The sequence below is a fragment of the Rhodamnia argentea genome, chromosome 2 (assembly GCF_020921035.1).
Source record: "Rhodamnia argentea isolate NSW1041297 chromosome 2, ASM2092103v1, whole genome shotgun sequence".
Classification (NCBI taxonomy): Eukaryota; Viridiplantae; Streptophyta; class Magnoliopsida; order Myrtales; family Myrtaceae; genus Rhodamnia; species Rhodamnia argentea.
This window is the reverse complement of record NC_063151.1, coordinates 17,611,243-17,630,851: the sequence shown is the minus strand read 5'-3', so window position 1 is coordinate 17,630,851 and position 19,609 is coordinate 17,611,243. Positions and strand designations below refer to the sequence as shown.

The window sequence follows — 19,609 nt, the reverse complement described above, 5'->3', positions numbered from 1 at the left end:
AATCTTGGTACTTCTAGCTTTAAATCTTACTCTTGAAATCGAGAGATTACACACTCGGAGGGTAAAACATTGAACTGACGAATTTAATGATCATAACAGTTATCAAAGGAGAGGTTTTGATGAATGAAGCTCATCTATGAAGTTTAGAATATGGTTTGGACCAATTTCAATGTAGGTCAAGCTTTAGTCACAGCTACGATCGACCAATTGGCTTTTCGACCATGGGAAAGAAAAACTGCGAGCACTTTCTACCCCGAATGTATTCTGTCAAATCGAATCAACTATCTATCATAAATTCCCAAAGTCATATAAAGGTCTTATTTTACGTAGCCAAAGGAAAGCTAGTTATCCATTGTTACGCAAGTTGCTGGTTTTAGGTAGAATACCCGTGGATGCTCGTGTTTAAGCCGATGACTAGCGTTCACGACAACTAGCATTCACAACAAACTATGTTGAGTTGGCTGCACGACAAGTCAAACGACAGTGGTCGCCGATGGGGTTTAGTGACTTGAGATGATGACCGGAGAGATTTCGATTTGGTTAGCAGGGTTCTTCAAAAATTTGAGATTAATGTTTTATGGGGGGGGGGACGTGTTGATAAATTAATCTTCTTGTTGAGGCAATTTAGGTGTGACAAGATGCTTGGTAACCCAGTTGAACTTAGCATATGGTAAAAACTCAAGGTGAGCAAAAAAGTACGGGAGCCTGGGAGCTGGGACCAACCAAACTCGATTTTTTGAGCCTGTTTAATTTATATTATTCGGTTTGGTCCGGGCTATCGGGCCTGCTCTCGAGCCCAAAACAACCAACAATCTCGAACTAATTTTCAAAAAAGGAGAAAATAACATTGAGAGAGTATACGTTATTTATTCTCCAGATACTTTAATAAAGCCATAAAAAAGACAAGCCAATATGGGTTGAATTCGAAAAAAAAGGACAGAATTATATCAGAAAATTGATTTTGGAGGCTGGAAATGGCGGGAAATGCTTTTGGCAATTGTCTCCTATGAAGCACGGACACTTTCCGGAGGCCTCCGTACCAATGTTGGCTCTGACATTTGGTCAACACATGTCGGATTTTCAAGGCAGGTCGGACATCCCGACACAAAAAATCTGACACGCGTAGGTCAATTTTGAAACTTTCTTATTTTTTAGGGGTGAAAATGTAAATTTATAAAAACCTAATATTAAAAAAAAAACTCCACCAACATGTGAAAATGTAAATTTCTCCAAGCTTTACGGACTATTAAAATGGAATGTAGTTGGATTTGTCAATTAGAAACGGTGAATGATACTAAGAAATGGTGGATTAATGTTTTTAGTGTAAATTCATTCTAGGCTCTTTTTTATTATTTATTTGTTAGTGAATTTGAATCCGATTAACTTGATTTAAAAAATAATAATTTATCATGCATATATAAAAATATACATTTAATATACAACGTTCCTAACATGTCGAAATTCTCTATTTTGACAAATGATGTGTCCGTGTGTCGTGTCATGTCATGTCACGTGTTGGTGTCGATGCCAATTAGTTGGTCCTATGGCATTGAGTATTAAATAGGCTCTCGGTTGTGCTTGGGCGACTTATACATCAAAAGTTATGCTTAGTTATAGTTGAGGTGCTTGGCTATGCAATTTGTGGATTTTAAAATACTAAAATATGTTAATGTCCTTATAGTTAGATATTTGTATTAGAAATTTAACAAATAACGATTATTCATAATTCTAATAATAAAAAGAAAAATTTTCAAATAACGGTCTAAAATATCATCATTTTTTTAAATAAAGGCTTGAAGTGGACCTTGTTTTAACTAAGGTCCTAAATTGCTTATATTATTTCAAAGAAGGACATGACCGAAGGACAATTTTATCCTTTAGTCCTTTTTTTAGTATTTACTTTTATTGTTTTCTTTTTCCTCTCCTCCCCATCTCCCTCGCCACCGCCATCCCTACCGCCACCTACCGGTCCCCCATCAACCTCCCCTCCGATGCCATCCCCTCCCCAAGGGTGTCAGCCTTGACCATCTAGTCGGTTGCGCTGGTCGGGCGATGATTAGGACGATCCACAATAAGTGCAAAAACCAGAGAATGATCCACAATGCGAAAGCGATCGGGGGCTCGTTGATCATGCAAAGGACGTAGAGGTTGCAATTTCACTTTCAAACATGGAATTCAACTTTGATAGCACTTCTTCTTCTCCGTTCATGATCACTCCGTTGAGCCCCCGACGCTTCGGCAACTTGTATTTTAGTGCACCCACAAGCCCCGCTAGAGCTTCGGCTTTTCTTCACGAGCTCAGGAATTCAAGAAAGTCCTTGTCCTGGATACCCTTTGGTTGGGAAGAGAAGCCCGGAGTCCCGAAAGGCAGAGCAAGTGACTAGAGCGGCGGAGGCAGCGGCGACGATGATTTCAAATTCGATTTCAATGGTCAACTTGGATAGAGCTTTGGTTTCGGGATTTGGATCACCTAACATTGGAATTTTTGTGACATGCTTACCATTACTCAAATCAGGCCGTCCAAATAAAAATGGACGGCCAAGAATGGGCCACATCATTTGTTGAGGGGGAGGCAAAAAATTTAGGGGGGAATTTTTTTAGGTTTGAAAAATTTTGAATCCTAACCCTCTCTCAAATCGAGCCGTCCATTTTCATTTGGATGGCCTGATTTGAGTAATGGTAAGCATGTCACGGAAACCCCAATGTTAGGCGATCCGGATCTCGATTTACTGCGATGAGCGGTTTGATGGAGGCCATATTAGGTCTCTCAAACCACCACCGAGATTGCAAGAGTGACGCCGACTCGATGATGAGCTCGCTTCCGGTGTATCCAAGATCGCCGTCGATATTCGCTCAAGGGAAGAAGATGGTCCAAGAAGTTCTCTCCCCTCTTCATCCGAAGAGAGACTTCAACCCCTTCTCCGCCGCTCTCAAGCCAAACCACCATGGAAATGGAAGTCACGATTCCATGGTGCTTGGGGAGGTGGGCTTGTCCTCGGGCCATGGTAGCCTGCGGTGCGGTGCCGGTGGTGCCGAAGGAGATGGGGATGCGGGACCGACAGTGGCAAGTGGAGATGGGAGTGGCGAGGGAGATGGGGAGGGGAGGAAAGAGGAAAAACGAACAGAGACAAAAAAGTAAAAGAAAGAAAAAGTAAAGGATAAAATTATCCTTCGGTTAAGCCTTACTTTAAAATAATTTAAGCACTTCAGAATCTTATTTGAAATAAGGTCCATTTTAAATCCTCATTTAAGAAAATGATAATACTTTAGGTGCTTATTTATAATTTTCTTGCTAGTTGTGTCAATCAAGAAGGCAATTACAGCATCTAGACTAGGTAGAACGTAGGAATCGCTCTAGATTTTCCATGAAGTTTTGTGGAGTGGTCGATTTTCGCATAGTACAATGCAATTTGTGGATGACTTCAGAGGTCGTTCTTGTGACTCCGGAGGTCGTTCCGGGGAAGTCAATTTTTAACGTTTCCTTTTAGGTCTTTCTCAGTCCTTTGCCACTGCATCAAGTTCCATGAACTTTCAGTTCATTGCAGTACCCATAATAATATATGCCTGTATTGTTGAAATCTGACCATTTGATTTTCAATTTCTACCTCGAAAATCTCCTAGCGTGCCAGCTAATTGCGCAATATTGAGAATTGGGTCGGCACCTTCATATTTACATTCATTACAAGGGTACAAGTTGTCTCCATCATAAACGGAATGATAATATCTAGCCAGTAGCTTGAACGTAGGACTTTTTCCAATTGTTCTACGAAGTTTGTAAAATGGTCGGTTTTCACTTGGTGTAATGCGACTTGTGGAAGACTTCGTACTTCATTCTCATGAAGTCATTTTTTGTTGTTTCCTTGTAAGTCTTTGTTAGCCCTTTGCCTCTTCATCAAGTTCCCCAAACATTCAATTTATCGGTGTAATCGGAGTAGTTTGCACTCACCTGATGAAAATTTAAACATGCGACTTTTAATTCTTACCTTAGAAATCCCTCCACTAGACACACCAATGGACCGTGCAAATCGAGATAATAGTACAATGCATCTTGTGAAGGACTTCATACATCGTTGTCATTGGACGTTTTCTATTAGGTCTTTCTTGGCTCTTTGCCTCTCCATCGGGTTCCACGAACTTTCATTTTTTTAAGCAATGATTTCAAATCCAGAGCTCTCTGTTTCATGGTGGGCCGAAGGAAGACGTGTTTGAGTTTGGTACAAAAAGGTTGGAATTTGTGGGGGTCTCGTTTTATCTCCTACTCGTTTCATTGAGAAACAAACCCTCAAAAAGAGAAGGACTGAATCCTATATCGTTATAGCTGGTCTGGCTTGGCTAGAAGAATGAGCGACCACCAAAGCCATCAAGTAAGTCTTCTGCATTTTCGCTTGCCTTCTCGGATCCTTGACTGCTGAGTTCATTGAGTAAAACTGAAGTTGAAGGATGTGACCACGAAACTCTTCTAGACAGTTTCCCCGTCTCGCAACGAGGCCCCGTAATGAGATTTAGCCTGAAATCGTGTTCGGAGATCAGCTTATTTATATTTTTTCACTTCCCCTTTCCAGCCCAGATCTGCGCTCTCTCTCTCCTCCTCTTCTTCGTGATCTGCATTTCTACGTTGCTACAGTTCACCCACCGCCACGGGACAATCGAATTGGGAAAATGTCGGAAAAGTTGAAACCCTTCATCCATGTCGTCGTTTGGCCAAATCGAGAGAGAGAGAGTTCTGGGGAAAGAGAGTTCAGGTGCGAGCGCGAGACCAAACCATCGTGCGCCGCTTGCCGTCGTCGAAACCAGAGGGGGTTGGCCTCGTGTGTGTCTGGGGTAGAGCTTTTGTAAAAGGAGGAAGCTTTCCTTTTGGATTCTCACGGTCTCTTCACTGGTTCTCGTTTGGGGTCAAGAGAAAAGGAGCAGGGAAAAAAAAAAAAAAAGGAGAGGGAGAGAATCTGAGGCGCAATGGAGCTCCGCAGAGGAGGAAGAAGCAGTAGAGTTGGAAAAAGAAAAAAAAAAAAAAAAGAGCTCTGAGAGCTCGTTCACAAACGAGAGGGAGAGCTGTGTGATTGTTGAAGGGCGAGACTCGAGAGAGCTCTTTCTTTCCTGGGGAGGTCTTGAAGGAAGAGTCTCTGAAGCAAAAAAAAAAAAAAAAACCAGAGCAGTTCAGAGAGCAAAAAATAAAAATCGTGAGAAAGAGTGAGAGATCGAGCCGAGTTTTTGAGTCCAGACAATAGATCCAGACCTAGTTAACGTGTACACGCTTCTTTTCGGCTGTGTTGTGCCTTTTTATGCGTCGTTTTGATGAAATCGCACGGACCGGACCTTGTTCGAACCTCGTTGGGGCCGTGATCCGCGGCCTTCAAACGGATGATATCGCGTGCGGTCGAATCCGTTTGGGTAAGTCGTTTGGCCTTTATTTCTCCTGTTGTGGTGTTATGGCGTCGATCCTGGCGGTTGGAGTTGGCGGGTGGCATCGTTGATGGGGGGGGGCGGTTCCGGTGAGGTCCAAGAGAGAGAACCTGTGAAGGGCCGTTTTAACAAGATGAAAAATCGTGATCTTGCTTTACTACATGCTTATTATCGCATTAATTATGTTGTAAACCTATGCAGGATGCTAGAAACGATGATCAATCCGGGACGCAAGATCATGCCGTCATCTGCATCGACGATATGCTTCGCAGGGTGCCTCCGACCTCGCCAGAGCATTGTATATTTAGGGTTCGTCATGAAATGCGCAAAGCAAACGAGAAAGCCTACGAACCCGAGATTCTATCCGTCGGGCCTTTTCACCACGGAAGCGACGGATGCAAATTTATGGAGGAGCAAAAAATGCGGTACGTGCAGCGGTTGCTTAAGAGGAGAGGCGAGGAGAGCGTCCACAGGTACATGCCGGTCCTAAGAGAAATGGAACAGCGGGCGCGTGATTGCTATCCGGAAACCATCCACCTCCCCCAAAATGAGTTCCTGGCGATGATGCTCATTGATGGTTGTTTCGTCGTCGAGCTTCTCCGTGAGTGCAGCATGAATGGCCCGCAAATGGAGGCAGATCGGATTCGAAATCTACCCTCCCTCTGGCGCGATTTAATGCTGCTCGAGAACCAACTCCCGCTGTTCGTCTTGAACAAGCTATATGACATGACTAAAGGTCCGAACGAGCATTCCGAGCTCATCGACATCGCCATCTGGTACTTCTGTGACCAACCAGTAGACTTGGACTTGGACACAAACGCGACGCTTCACAACATGCTTCCCAAGAGCAAACATCTCCTGCATCTAACGCACACTTGCTGGACTTTTGGCTTGCCTGATGCGCCCTGGCTAAAAGCTAGCACCGCACATACGGAGGTGAGATCCATGCTCTCTGCGACAGAGCTCAGGGAGGCTGGAGTCAGGTTAAGGGCGGCGCAAGGGCGACACCTTATGGACATCAAATTCAAGAATGGGATACTTGAGATACCGGTCTTCACTATAGAGGACTCCACTGAGTCGCTATTTCGAAACCTGATTGCATACGAGCAGCATAGTCAGTGCGGAGACATCAGCTACGTGACGCAGTACATGTCGTTCATGGATTGCCTCGTAAACTCTTCGAAGGACGTCAAGCTGCTCCGCCGCCAAGGGATTATCAGGAACTACATGGGCGATGATGAGGTAGTGGCGCAGATGTTCAACAACATGGGTCACGGCGTCACTCTTACCGATTTCTATTACAATGAGATCTTCCGCAATGTGAATGAGTATTGCAACAAGAGGCGGAACCTTTGGATGGCGAAACTGAGGAGGGAATATTTCCATAGTCCTTGGGCTTTCTTGTCAGTTCTCGCGGCCATCGTGTTGCTCCTTCTCACAACAGCACAAACGGCATTTGCTGTTCTTTCTTACAAAAACCAACTGTAAATGTGAAAATTGTCTGTTTGAATATTTCCCTTGGACCAATTGCTTGTGTTCTATAGCCAATAGCAGTGTCTTGGTTTTCCAACGGGGATGAAACATGTATGGTTAAAAGGAGATATTAAATTAGAAATGATTATGTGACTACCCTTAATTCACTATAAGATTAACCGCTTATTTCGAGCCAATAGACATGCAGTCCTGCTAGTAAGGGATTGGGGAGGGTGGCGAATCTAGTGTCATAGGTGCGGAGTTCAATTCTCTTGCTCTGCAGAGAGGCCGAGCAAAAATCAGAGAGATGAGAGTTGGAGGTATGACACACAAAAAAAAAAATATTTTTTTTGGGAAAAATTAATAACAAAAATTAGGATTTATTGTGGGGTATAATCTTTTAAGAACTTGTGGGTCAAATATGTTATTACTTTCAAAGTCAACTAAAGATTTTTATGCTGGCAAAGCCCTTATATAGTGAAAAGTAATTGGACTCTTACCATGTCACAATATCAATATTGATGTGGATTTTGGAAGATTTGTATTGTACTTGCCTGACTTTGAGATTCTACGGCTAACCCCGTTTAACTAAGGCACATTTCCAAGTTTCCTTTTGCCAAAAAATTGAATTTTTTTTCTGGGCTGGTAAACATGTAATTCAAGTCCGTGGCAATAATAGAGGATGAGTGAGTAATGACAGCATATGAAGGATGTAAGAAAACTAAAAGGGAGGGGATAATTTTACAAATAGTTATTGACCTATTATATGATGGTCAATTCGGTCTCAAACCTTTCATTTAGTCATAAACATTACGAGGATTTGTTAATTTAATCATAAACCTTTTAATCGTGTCAATTTATTCTTAAACGTTTTGAAAATTTGTCTAGATAGTCCTTTTCAATTGTGTTTGTTTAGTCTTAAACCTTTTTTGACAATATATTAATATAGTCATTTTTAATTGTGTTAGTTTAGTCCTAAATCTTTTGACAATTTATCAATATAGTCGTTTTGGTCAATTATCCAAATAATAGGTTTAGGACTAAATTGGCAAATTGTCATAATGTTTGAGAGTAAATTGACATAATTAAAAGATTTATAACTAAAGTAATCGCTGTACAATAGGTTTAGGATTTTTTGTATAATTTTTTGGACATGGGTACTTTCTCGCAACACTAGTTGTATATAGGGGTGAGCATAATGGACCGACTGAATTTGGATCCGCTCGTAGCATATCGAATCAGCTGATTGAGTCCAGTTCTCAAGGTTCACGGTCCGGTCACTGGTTCCGTAAAAATGGGACCGGTTATGATTGGTCCGGTTTCTGATTTCAAGGGGAACCGCATCGACCGGACCGGACCGGACCAAATAATATACATATATATATTTTATAAATTTCCTAAATGTATAACCAAATCTAAACTTGATGCTCGTTGATTCAGTGGCAGACTCTTTTTTCCCTCCATCACGCCTCCCTCTTTCCACGCATCAGATGAAGCAGTGGAGCCGATCTCAAATCTCCCATCCGAGACCTTTCTTCGTCGTGATATCCAAGATATTTACTAATTTTCTTGTCAAATGGATAAGAATTGTTACTACCAATTTTCGGCGATTAAAGGATAATGGACTTGTCCGATTTCCACTTCACCATGGGCTCATTCCAACTCATTTTGGCTCACCTGCCGCTGATCCAATACAAATGCAATGAAATTTTATGATAAATGAAATGATGAATGCAAATATGAGAATTAAATATTTTTTCTAGGGACCCAGGTCGATCCCTAATTCCCTAATGCAACAAATGAACAAATGGATCATCGAAATTCAGGTGTAAATAAATCCTTAAGCTCCGATCTGCTTTCGTCGGTAAGTCCAACAAACATCGTTGTTTATTCATGGCAAAATCCATTTAGGTTATAACTTACTATGGTGAATCAATAATAGAGATGCTGACGTGAAGGCTAATGACCAAGATGCCGACTAAGAAGTTAGCGATTACCGACTTGGCCGATTAAACTCTATTTCACGAGAGTAGTTGTTGATTCATTGTGAACCAACAACACACCGATGGGGGACTAATCTAAACCATTTCCTTGATTATATGGAGATATCCCAAGGTGGTTATTTGCTAGTCAATGCTAGAGTAATTCGCCGAAGAGTCCAAGTTGCGAGTCTCCAATCTTTAATACATTCTAATTTCTAATTGTCATTAATGTTTGTTTTAGTTACTAGGTGTTTAATAGCTTTATGGTTCCCGTGTTTCTTAATTGCTCGTCTAGTCCCCATGTCATTAATGTTTGTCTATTTCCCATGTCTGAGTCCTTCTATATAATGATTAGTGTTCTCAGTTATAACATAGACTTGTTGGTTGAATGAGAATTTCTCTTTGTGAGTTAAAATTTTAAACCCTCGATTTCTTTATTCTTGGAGACTGGATTACTCTTTGATGGTGAGCCAAAAGCCATTTAGTCTGGGTTGGTGAATTATCTTTTAGACATTGGTGGTGAGTTTCTATCCCATCTCGATCTTTATCCCTAACCGATAGCACATCCTTTATGCCTTGGTGGTAATTGTTGACACCTGATTTTTGATCACTTTATTTTTAAGAAAATGATTAAAAATCCAGCAAAATTCATAAAATTTTGAATCTCAACCCTCTCTCAAATCAGTCCGTCCATTTTCATTTGGACGGCCTAATGTGAGTAATGGTAAGCATGTCACGGAAACCCTAATATTAGATGATCCGGATCCGATTTCTGCCGATGAGCCGTTTGATGGAGGCAAGATCAAGTCTCTTAAACCACCACCGAGATTGAAAGAGTAACGCCGACTCGGTGATGAGCTCGCTTCTAGTGTATTCGAGATCGCCGTTGATATTCGATCGGGGGAAGAAGATGGTCCAAGAAGTTCTCTCCCCTCTCCACCCGAAGAGAGACTTCGACCCCTTCTCTGCAACTCTCAAACCAAACCACCATGGAAATGGAAGTCACGATTCCATGGTGCTCGGGGAGGTGAGCTTGTCCTCGAGCCGTGGTAGCCTGCGGTGCGGTACCGGTGGTGCCGAAGGAGAGGGGGATGCGGGACTGACAGGTGGCAGTGGAGATGGCAGTGGCGAGGGAGACGAGGAGGGGAGGGAAGAGGAAAAACAAACAAAAACAGAAAAGTAAAAAAAAGAAAAAGTAAAGGATAAAATTACCCTTCGGTTAAGCCTTTCTTTAAAATAATTTAAGCACTTTAGACTCTTATTTGAAATAAGGTCTATTTCATATCCTTATTTAAGAAAATGATTATATTTTAGGTGCTTATTTAGAATTTTCTTGCTAGTTGAAGGCAATTATAGCATCTAGAGTAGGTAGAACATAGGAATCGCTCTAGATTTTCCATGAAGTTTCGTGGAGGGGTCGATTTTCGCACAGCACAATGCAACTTGTGGATGACTTCAGAGGTCATTCTCGTGAAGTCAATTTTTAACGTTTCCTTTTAGATCTTTCTCAGTCCTTTGCCACTACATCAAGTTCCATGAACTTTCAGTTTATTGCAGTACCCATAATAATGGGATTTTCAATTTCTACCTCGAAAATCTCCTAGCGTGCCAGCTAATTGCGCAATATCGAGAATTGGGCCGGCACCTTCATATTTACATTCATTACAAGGGTACAAGTTGTCTCCATCATAAACGGAATGATGATATCTAGCCAGTAGCTTGAACGTAGGACTTTTTCCAATTGTTCTACGAAGTTTGTAAAATGGTCGGTTTTCACTTGGTGTAATGCAACTTGTGGAAGACTTCATACTTCATTCTCATGAAGTCAATTTTTTGTTGTTTCCTTGTAAGTCTTTGTTAGCCCTTTGCCTCTTCATCAAGTTCCCCAAACATTCAATTTATCGGTGAAATCGGAGCAGTTTGCACTCAGCTAGTGAAAATTTAAACATGCGGCTTTTAATTCTTACCTTAGAAATCCCTCGACTCGACACACCAATGGACCGTGTGAACCGAGACAATAGAACAATGCATCTTGTGAAGGACTTCATACATCGTTGTCATTGGACGTTTTCTATTAGGTCTTTCTTGGCTCTTTGCCTGTCCATCGGGTTCCACGAACTTTCAGTTTATTAAGCAATGATTTCAAATCCAGAGCTCTCTGTTTCATGGTGGGCCGAAGGAAGACGTGTTTGAGTTTGGTACAAAAAGGTTGGAATTTGTGGGAGTCTCGTTTTATCTCCTACTCGTTTCATTGAGAAACAAACCCTCAAAAAGAGAAGGACTGAATCCTATATCGTTATAGCTGGTCTGGCTTGGCTAGAAGAATGAGCGACCACCAAAGCAATCAAGTAAGTCTTCTGCATTTTCGCTTGCCTTCTCGGACCCTTGACTGCTGAGTTCATTGAGTAAAACTGAAGTTGAAGGATGTGACCACGAAACTCTTCTAGACAGTTTCCCCGTCTCGCAATGAGGCCCCGTAATGAGATTTAGCCTGAAATCGTGTTCGGAGATCAGCTTATTTTTATTTTTTCACTTCCCCTTTCCAGCCCAGATCTGCGCTCTCTCTCTCCTCCTCCTCGTCCTCTTCTTCGTGATCTGCATTTCTACGTTGCTACACTTCACCCACCGCCACGGGACAATCGAATTGGGAAAATGTCGGAAAAGTTGAAACCCTTCATCCATGTCGTCGTTTGGCCAAATCGAGAGAGAGAGTTCTGGGGGAAGAGAGTTCAGGTGCAAGCGCGAGACCAAACCATTGTGCGTTGCTTGCCGTCGTCGCAACCCGAGGGGGTTGGCCTCGTGTGTGGGGGGTAGAGCTTTTGTAAAAGGAGGAAGCTGTCCTTTTGGACTCTCACGGTCTCTTCACTGGTTCTCGTTTGGGGTCAAGAGAAAAGGAGAAGGGAAAAAAATGAAAAAAGAAAGGAGAGGGAGAGAATCTGAGGTGCAATGGAGCTCCGCAGAGGAGGAAGAAGCAGTAGAGCTGGAAGAACAAAAAAAAAAAAAAGAGCTCTGAGAGCTCGTTCACAAGCGAGAGGGAGAGCTGTGTGATTGTTGAAGGGCGAGACTCGAGAGAGCTCTTTCTTTCCTGGGGAGGTCTTGAAGGAAGAGTCTCTGAAGCAAAAAAAAAACATAGCAGTTCAGAGAGCAAAAAAAAAAAAAAAATCGTGAGCAAGAGTGAGAGACCAAGTCGAGTTTTTGAGTCCAGACAATAGATCCAGACCTAGTTAACGTGTACACGCTTCTTTTCGACTGTGTTGTGCCTTTTTATGCGTTCGTTTTGATGAAATCGCACGGACCGTACCTTGCTCGAACCTCGTCAGGGCCGTGATCCGCAGCCTTCAAACGGACGACATCGCGCGCTGTCGAATCCGTTTGGGTAAGTCGTTCGGCCTTTATTTCTCTTGTTGCGGTGTTATGGCGTCGATCCTGGCGGTTGGATTTGGCGGATGGCGTCTTTGATGGGGGGCGGTTCCGGTGAGGTCCAAGAGGGAGGACCTGTGAAGAAGACCCTGTGAAAAGCATTGTGGAGAAGACTACCTCCTGGGCTGGGAAGGGAAAGTAAAAAAATAAAAATAAAAATAAAAATAAAAATAAAAAAAATCCGAAAATTTGAAAAAATATATATATTAAAATATTATGTCGCTAGCCGGCCAGTTTCCACGTTAGTATCGGCCGGCCAAAATTTGTCCGATGAACCGAATTGACATAATTACAAAAGGCTTAGGACTCAATAGTTTAAAAAAAAAAATTTAGGACTGAATTGGCACAATTGCAATAAATTTAGGGCTTTTTTGATAATTTTCTCCCAATCCGAGATGTGAAGCGGTTTTAAGAAGATGAAAAATCATGATCTTGCTTAACTACATGCTTATTATCGCATTAATTATGTTGTAAACCTATGCAGGACGATAGAAACGATGATCAATCCGGGACGCAAGATCCTGCCTCCCTCTACATCGAGGATATGCTTAGTCGGGTGCCTCCGACCTCCTCAGAGCATTGTATATTTAGGGTTCGTCATGTAATGCGCAAAGCAAACGAGAAAGCCTACGAACCCGAGATTCTAGCCGTCGGACCTTATCACCACGGAAGCGCCAGATGCAAATTTATGGAGGAGCAAAAAATGCGGTGCGTGCAGCGGTTGCTTAAGAGGAGAGGCGAGGAGAGCGTCCACAGGTACATGCCGATCCTAAGAGAAATGGAACAGCGGGCGCGTGATTGCTATGCGGAAACCATCCCCCTCTCCCAAAATGAGTTCCTGGCGATGATGCTCATTGATGGATGTTTCATCGTCGAGTTTCTCCGTAAGTACAGCATGAATGGCCCACACATGGAGGCAGGTTTGAATCGAATTCTACCCTCCCTCCAGCGCGATTTAATGCTGCTCGAGAACCAACTCCCGCTGTTCGTCTTGAACGAGCTTTATGACATGACTAAAGGTCCGAACGAGCATTGCAAGCTCATTGACATCGCCATCTGGTACTGCTGTGACCAACCAGTAGACTTGGACACAAATGCGAGGCTTCGCGAGAGCAAACATCTCCTGCATCTAGTGCACACTTACCGTACTTTTGGCTTGCCTGATGCGCCCTGGCTAAAAGCTAGCACCGTGCATACGGAGGTGAGATCCATGCTCTCTGCGACAGAGCTCAGGGAGGCTGGAGTCAGGTTAAGGGCGGCACAAGGGCGACACCTTATGGACATCAAATTCAAGAACGGAATACTCGAGATACCGGTCTTCACTGTAGTGGACTCCACCGAGTCGCTATTTCGAAACCTGATTGCGTACGAGCAGCATAGTCAGTGCGGAGACATCAGCTATGTGACGCAGTACATGTCGTTCATGGATTGCCTCATAAACTCTTCAATGGACGTCAAGCTGCTCCGCCGCCGAGGGATTATCGTGAACTACTTGGGCGATGACGAGGTAGTGGCGCAGATATTCAACGAGATTGGTCACGGCGTCACTCTTACCGATTGCTATTACGATGAGATCTCCCGCAATGTGAATGAGTATTGCAACAAGAAGCGGAACCATTGGATGGCGAAACTGAGGAGGGAATATCTCCATAGTCCTTGGGCTTTCTTGTCAGTTCTCGCAGCCATCGTGTTGCTCCTTCTCACGGCAGCACAAACGGTAATGGCTGTTCTTTCTTACAAAAAGCAAAGTTAAAAGTGACTATTGTCTGTTTGAATATTTCCCTTCGACCAATTGCTTGTGTTCTATAGCCAATGGCAATGTCTTGGTTTTCCAACGGGGACGAACCATGTATGGTTAAAGGGAGATATTAAATTAGAAATGATTATGCGACTGCCATTAATTCACTATAAGATTAACCGTTTGTTTCGGGCCAATAGACATGCAGCTCCGCTAGTAAGGGATTAGGGAGGGTGGAGAATCTAGTGTCATAGGTGCGGAGTTCAATTCTCTTGCTCTGCAGAGAGACAGAGCAAAAGTCAGAGAGATGAGAGTTGGAGGTATGACACACAAAAAAAAAATATATTTTTTTGGGAAAAATAAATAACAAAAAATTAGGATTTATTGTGGGGTATACTCTTTTAAGAACTTGTGGGTCAAATATGTTATTACTTTCAAAGTCAACTAAAGATTTTTATGCTGGCAAAACCCTTATATAGTGAAAAGTAATTGGACTCTTACCATGTCACAGTATCAATATTGGTGTGGATTTTGGAAGATTTGTATTGTACTTGCCTGACTATGAGATTCTACGGCTAACCCCATTTAACTAAGGCACATTTCCAAATTTCCTTTTGCCAAAAAATTGAATTTTGTTTTGTCCTGGTAAACATGTAATTCGAGTCCGTGGCAATAATAGAGGATGAGTGAGTAATCACAGCCTATGAAGGATGTAAGAAAACCAAAAGGAGGGGATAATTTTACAAATAGTTATTGACCTATTATACGATGGTCAATTCAGTCTCAAACCTTTCATTTAGTCCTAAACATTACGAGGATTTGTTAATTTAATCATAAACATTTTAATCGTGTCAATTTATTCTTAAACGTTTTGAAAATTTGTCTAGATAGTCCTTTTCAATTGTGTTTGTTTAGTCTTAAACCTTTTTTGACAATATATTAATATAGTCATTTTTTATTGTGTTAGTTTAGTCCTAAATCTTTTGACAATTTATCAATATAGTCGTTTTGGTCAATTATCCAAATAATAGGTTTAGGACTAAATTGGCAAATTGTCATAATGTTTGAGAGTAAATTGACATAATTAAAAGATTTAGAACTAAAGTAATCGCTGTACAATAGGTTTAGGATTTTTTGTATAATTTTTTGGACATGGGTACTTTCTCGCAACACTAGTTGTATATAGGGGTGAGCATAATGGACCGACCGAATCTGGATCCGCTCGTAGCATATCGAATCAGCTGATTGAGTCCAGTTCTCAAGGCTCACGGTCCGGTCACCGGTTCCGTAAAAATGGGACCGGTTATGATTGGTTTGGTTTCTGATTTCAAGGGGAACCGCATCGACCGGACCGGACCGGACCGGACCAAATAATATACATATATATATTTTATAAATTTCCTAAATGTATAACCAAATCTAAACTTGATGCTCGTTGATTCAGTGGCAGACTCTTTTTTCCCTCCATCACGCCTCCCTCTTTTCACGCATTAGACAAAGTAGTGGAGCCGATATGAAATCTCCCATCCGACACCTCCCTTCGTCGTGATATCCAAGATATTTACTGATTTTCTTGTCAAATGGATAAGCATTGTTACTACCAATTTTCGGCCATTAAAAGATAATGGACTTGTCCGATTTCCACTTCACCATGGGCTCAGTCCAACTCATTTTAGCTTACCTGCCGCTGATCCAATACAAATGCAACGAAATTATATGATAAATGAAATGATGAATGCAAATATGAGAATTAAATATTTTTTCTAGGGACCCAGGTCGATCTCTAATTTCCTATGCAACAAATGAACAAATGGATCGTCGAAATTCAGGTGTAAATAAATCCTTAAGCTGCGATCTGCTTTCGTTGGTAAGTCCAACAAACATCGTTGTTTATTCATGGCAAAATCCATTTTGGTTATAACTTACTATGGTGAATCAATAATAGAGATGCCGACATGAAGGCTAATGACCAAGATGCCGACTAAGAAGTTACCGATTACCGACTTGGCCGATTAAACTCTATTTCACGAGAGTAGTTGTTGATTCATTGCGAACCAACAACATACCGATGGTGATCGGCCGCCGATTATGGTGTGAAAAAGTCTTAGATATGCTCTTTGAGCGTGTAACATATAATCGTGTTCTGATGATTTCTCTTGTTATCTGGAGTTTATTTTATTTTGAAGTTGTTTGTGATGTATTTTAGTTTCCAGTTGAATTGCAAAATTTCTCTCTTGTATCCCGAGCAAGTGAATGAAATGAAACGCTATTTTTAATATAAAAAAATCACAAAAAGCCTACTCAAACCTTGAGACCACTCTATACGAATTTAACCGGATCCCTCCCCCAACCCCCAAAGCGAAGATCAAACGCAATCATAGTTGAAATGGCGAAGTACACTAAGAAGTGGAAGATAATTACGTGTGAAGTCACGTCTAGAGGTGTCAATATAGGTCTTTGACTTACTTTTTAACCCACTTTTATTAATTTGGATCAAATATAGGTGTAAAAAATAGGTAAAATATGGGTTTAGGCTTATAAGTCTATTCAAATATGGGTGTTAACCCAACTCATTTTCGACTCGTGACTTATAGTTTCGCAAGACCACTTTTATTCACTTGTAAAACCGCCGCCCGCGCTGTCATCGCCCGCTGCCACCAGCCGCCTGCCCCCCTTCTCCTGCTGCTGCCGCCGGACTGCCTGGTTCTCTTTCTTATGTCCTCACTTTCATCGCAAATCGTCATCGCAAATCGTCAAGGCCGCTGGCGTCGTCACGGAGACAACATGGGCCGGAGCAGCTTATAATCTTGTGCTTTACATGTTGGCAAACCATGTCAGTACAGAAAAATAGAGAACCTCAAAGCAGTGTTCCCATAAAACTGGAGGTTATACCATTAATAGCTAAATGGAAGGTTTAGTAGTTGATCGTCTGGACATTCATGATCTCTCGCTGCCATCTTTTTCGTATCCCATTCCAGTCAAGACTAATTTTTAACTCTGTTAATGCTCTTCCTCCCCTTTTTAAGCCGGTTTTAGGAGCTTATTGGTACCTGCTATCAATAGAATGATAGAAGGCATGCAGGAGAAGAGTATGCGACGATCATAAGCCGTCTTATGAGCACGGTTTCTTCAATTGGCACAGGGCAAATGATGTCAACAGGACTGCTTGGTTGCAGTCAAGCAATCTCTCCGGCGGTAGCGGTGGTGGCAAGCGGGCCACAGTGGCGGTGGTGTGACAAACTTAATTTATCACCCTTAGTGACAGAAGCAATTCTTGGATTGTAGTCCTGCATACTGAATCTTTTCAGAATATGATTAATATATGCCCTTTATGACAAACCTAACATACAGCGAGAACGATTCTTATGGATCTCAATGTCAAGGACAAAAAATGCTTCACCAAGGTCCTTCATGTCAAAGTACTTTGACAACATCCACTTTGTCTCATGTAGTAATCCAAGATCACTACTCGCAAGCTAGATATCATCTACATAAAGTATGAAAAGAATAAATTTCCTCCCATTGATCTTGCAGTATATACACCGTTCCGCTTTGTTCTCAACAAAATAAATGAAGTGATAGCACTATAAAACTTCAAGTACCATCATCTAGAAGCTTGCTTGAGGCTATAAATAGACCTTTTTAGTTTACACACAAGCTTATCATCCGTTGCAAAACCTTTTGGTTGCACCGTGTAGACTTCTTCATCAAGGTCTCCATTCGGAAAGATGATCTTAACATCCATCTTGTGTAACTCCATGTCAAAATAAGCTACTAATGCCGTGATCACTCTAAAAGAATTCTTAGTCGAGACCGATGAAAAAGTAGCTTCATAGTCTACTCTTTTTCTCTAAGTGAAACTCTTGGCTACTGGTCTCACTTTAAATTTCTTAATCTTTCTTTTGAAATCCCTTTTAGCCTTGTACACCCATTTACAGCCAATGGGCTTGTGACCTTCAGGCAATTCAACAAGTTCCAAAAGACTATTATGCTTCATAAACTGCATCTTATCTTTTAGTGCATCCATCTACAAATATGACTAAGGATAAGAAACAGTATTTGCATAAATCACTTGATCAACCACAGAACCGATATCGTAGTGATGCTCTGATACCAAATGATAGACCATGAATTGCGGCACGCTCGGGATCACCATAATCAGAACTAAAAACACACATGCCATATAGAAAAGGATTAGCAAACATGTTTGGTTTGGAATCCATCTTGATGCGGAACGACGACGATTCTCAAGACCAAGCCTTCTCTTCTATTCCCTTTGCAAAGCATTGGCTGATGAGAGACCTCTCACGAAATGTTACATTCTTTTTTGAATGTGAGATATTATGTGCGTTCAAGTGTAGAGGAGGAACTTTAACCTTTATATAGTATTTTAACCACCGACCCTTTCATCATGAGTCGGGTTTAACTTGGCCTACACTAGCCAGCCTATATTGAAACTAATTAATAATATTATACTCTGAATGTCAAAGTGAAGAAATTCAACCAAGCACGGGTAAACGACGAAAGTAACTATGACTCTTGTAGTAAAGAACTCGCATAGAAAGAATGTGTTATAAGGTTTTTGAATCTTTGAATTTTTTTTTATTGATATCTGACTTTTTAAAGAAACATTTTCCATGAAATTTTAACTTATTCAATGTTGCCCCTAAACTTTTGGAACATGTTCATTTTAACCTATGGACTATATGAAATTGTTCAATGTTGCTAGCATCCCGTCAGAGTGAGCTCGGATGTTATTGAACTAATGGACATAGGGCTTAAGAATAGAGCCGTCGGCGCTACAACATTGAATGAGACTTGATGTGACTTGAGTGCGCAAGAACTAAAGTCATTCTTTCACTTAGTGGAGCCAGGTATTGTTATTTATTGTCACTACCTCCCCGTGTTAGGATTGGGTAATTTGTATGCTTGCTGCCTTCCTTGGATGTGGTAGCCGTTTCTCAAGTTCCCTCTCCGTTCCTCCAGGCCGAATTGAATATGAGTGACTGATTTTCATCATTGCACTTTTGATTTAGTCCGATCGATTCGGTTTCATAGTGTCCTTAGGAAACATGGCCATTACGATTGTGGAATTTAGCACACGTCTCTAGTGTGCCGGGAGTGGATGGCACTTGGTCTCCAGATTTTCAAGGGCCGTTGGGGGCACATCGGACACTACGCGACTTGCGATGCTCTTTTAGCTGTTGGACCCTACCTTAGGTTGAGCAAAACAGGAAAACTCAAGTTGTAAATCCAATCAAGAACTTCATAGCACAATCTCTAGAAAAACCTTTGATATCACCAACTCAATCTTCTCCTTCAATACCGATATCACAGTTACTTTCCATACTTCCCAAAAATACCATCAAAACATAAGCTTCTAGGATCATACCTTAGTAGACCAACTTATATATTAATTTCGATTAATATAGACCACATTAAAAAAATTCTAACACGACTTTCCAATCCTGTCACCTCCCGTTGCCCTACCTTTTTTTTTTCTTAGGCATGAATGGTTTCCAATCACCACCTGGAGTTGGCTTCATGAATTAAATTACATATGAGAAGGAAATCTCATGAACTAAATTAGCTGGCT

General features: G+C 41.6%; 3 protein-coding genes across 3 annotated transcripts in view; all 3 read left to right on the top strand.

Annotated features, from left to right (window-relative positions):
- The first annotated feature begins 4,079 nt into the window (after positions 1-4,079).
- The window catches only part of LOC115747882 (UPF0481 protein At3g47200-like), a 37,543-nt gene continuing 22,013 nt past the window's right edge, over positions 4,080-19,609 (top strand). The window contains exon 1 of the mRNA XM_048274797.1: positions 4,080-4,124. The gene's annotated coding sequence lies outside the window, so the exon portion shown is untranslated. The remainder of the gene's footprint in view (positions 4,125-19,609) is intronic.
- Positions 4,341-7,027, top strand: LOC125313880 (UPF0481 protein At3g47200-like). The gene is made up of 2 exons (XM_048274800.1): positions 4,341-4,364; positions 5,602-7,027. The coding sequence occupies exons 1-2, from the start codon at positions 4,341-4,343 to the stop codon at positions 6,886-6,888; spliced, it is 1,311 nt and encodes a 436-aa protein (XP_048130757.1). The 3' UTR covers positions 6,889-7,027.
- Positions 9,766-14,157, top strand: LOC115733920 (UPF0481 protein At3g47200-like). Its single transcript, XM_048273460.1, has 2 exons — positions 9,766-9,882; positions 12,760-14,157. Exons 1-2 carry the CDS (start codon positions 9,766-9,768, stop codon positions 14,026-14,028), a joined length of 1,386 nt encoding a protein of 461 aa, XP_048129417.1. The 3' UTR covers positions 14,029-14,157.

Bases quoted from the DNA above. Each gene is read 5' to 3' on its own strand.
- LOC125313880 (XM_048274800.1), top strand. From the start codon at position 4,341: ATGAGCGACCACCAAAGCCATCAA. The intron at 4,365-5,601 runs GTAAGTCTTCTG...AAACCTATGCAG, and splicing joins GCGACCACCAAAGCCATCAA to GATGCTAGAAACGATGATCA.
- LOC115733920 (XM_048273460.1), top strand. From the start codon at position 9,766: ATGGTCCAAGAAGTTCTCTCCCCTCTCCACCCGAAGAGAGACTTCGAC. The intron at 9,883-12,759 runs GTGAGCTTGTCC...AAACCTATGCAG, and splicing joins ATTCCATGGTGCTCGGGGAG to GACGATAGAAACGATGATCA.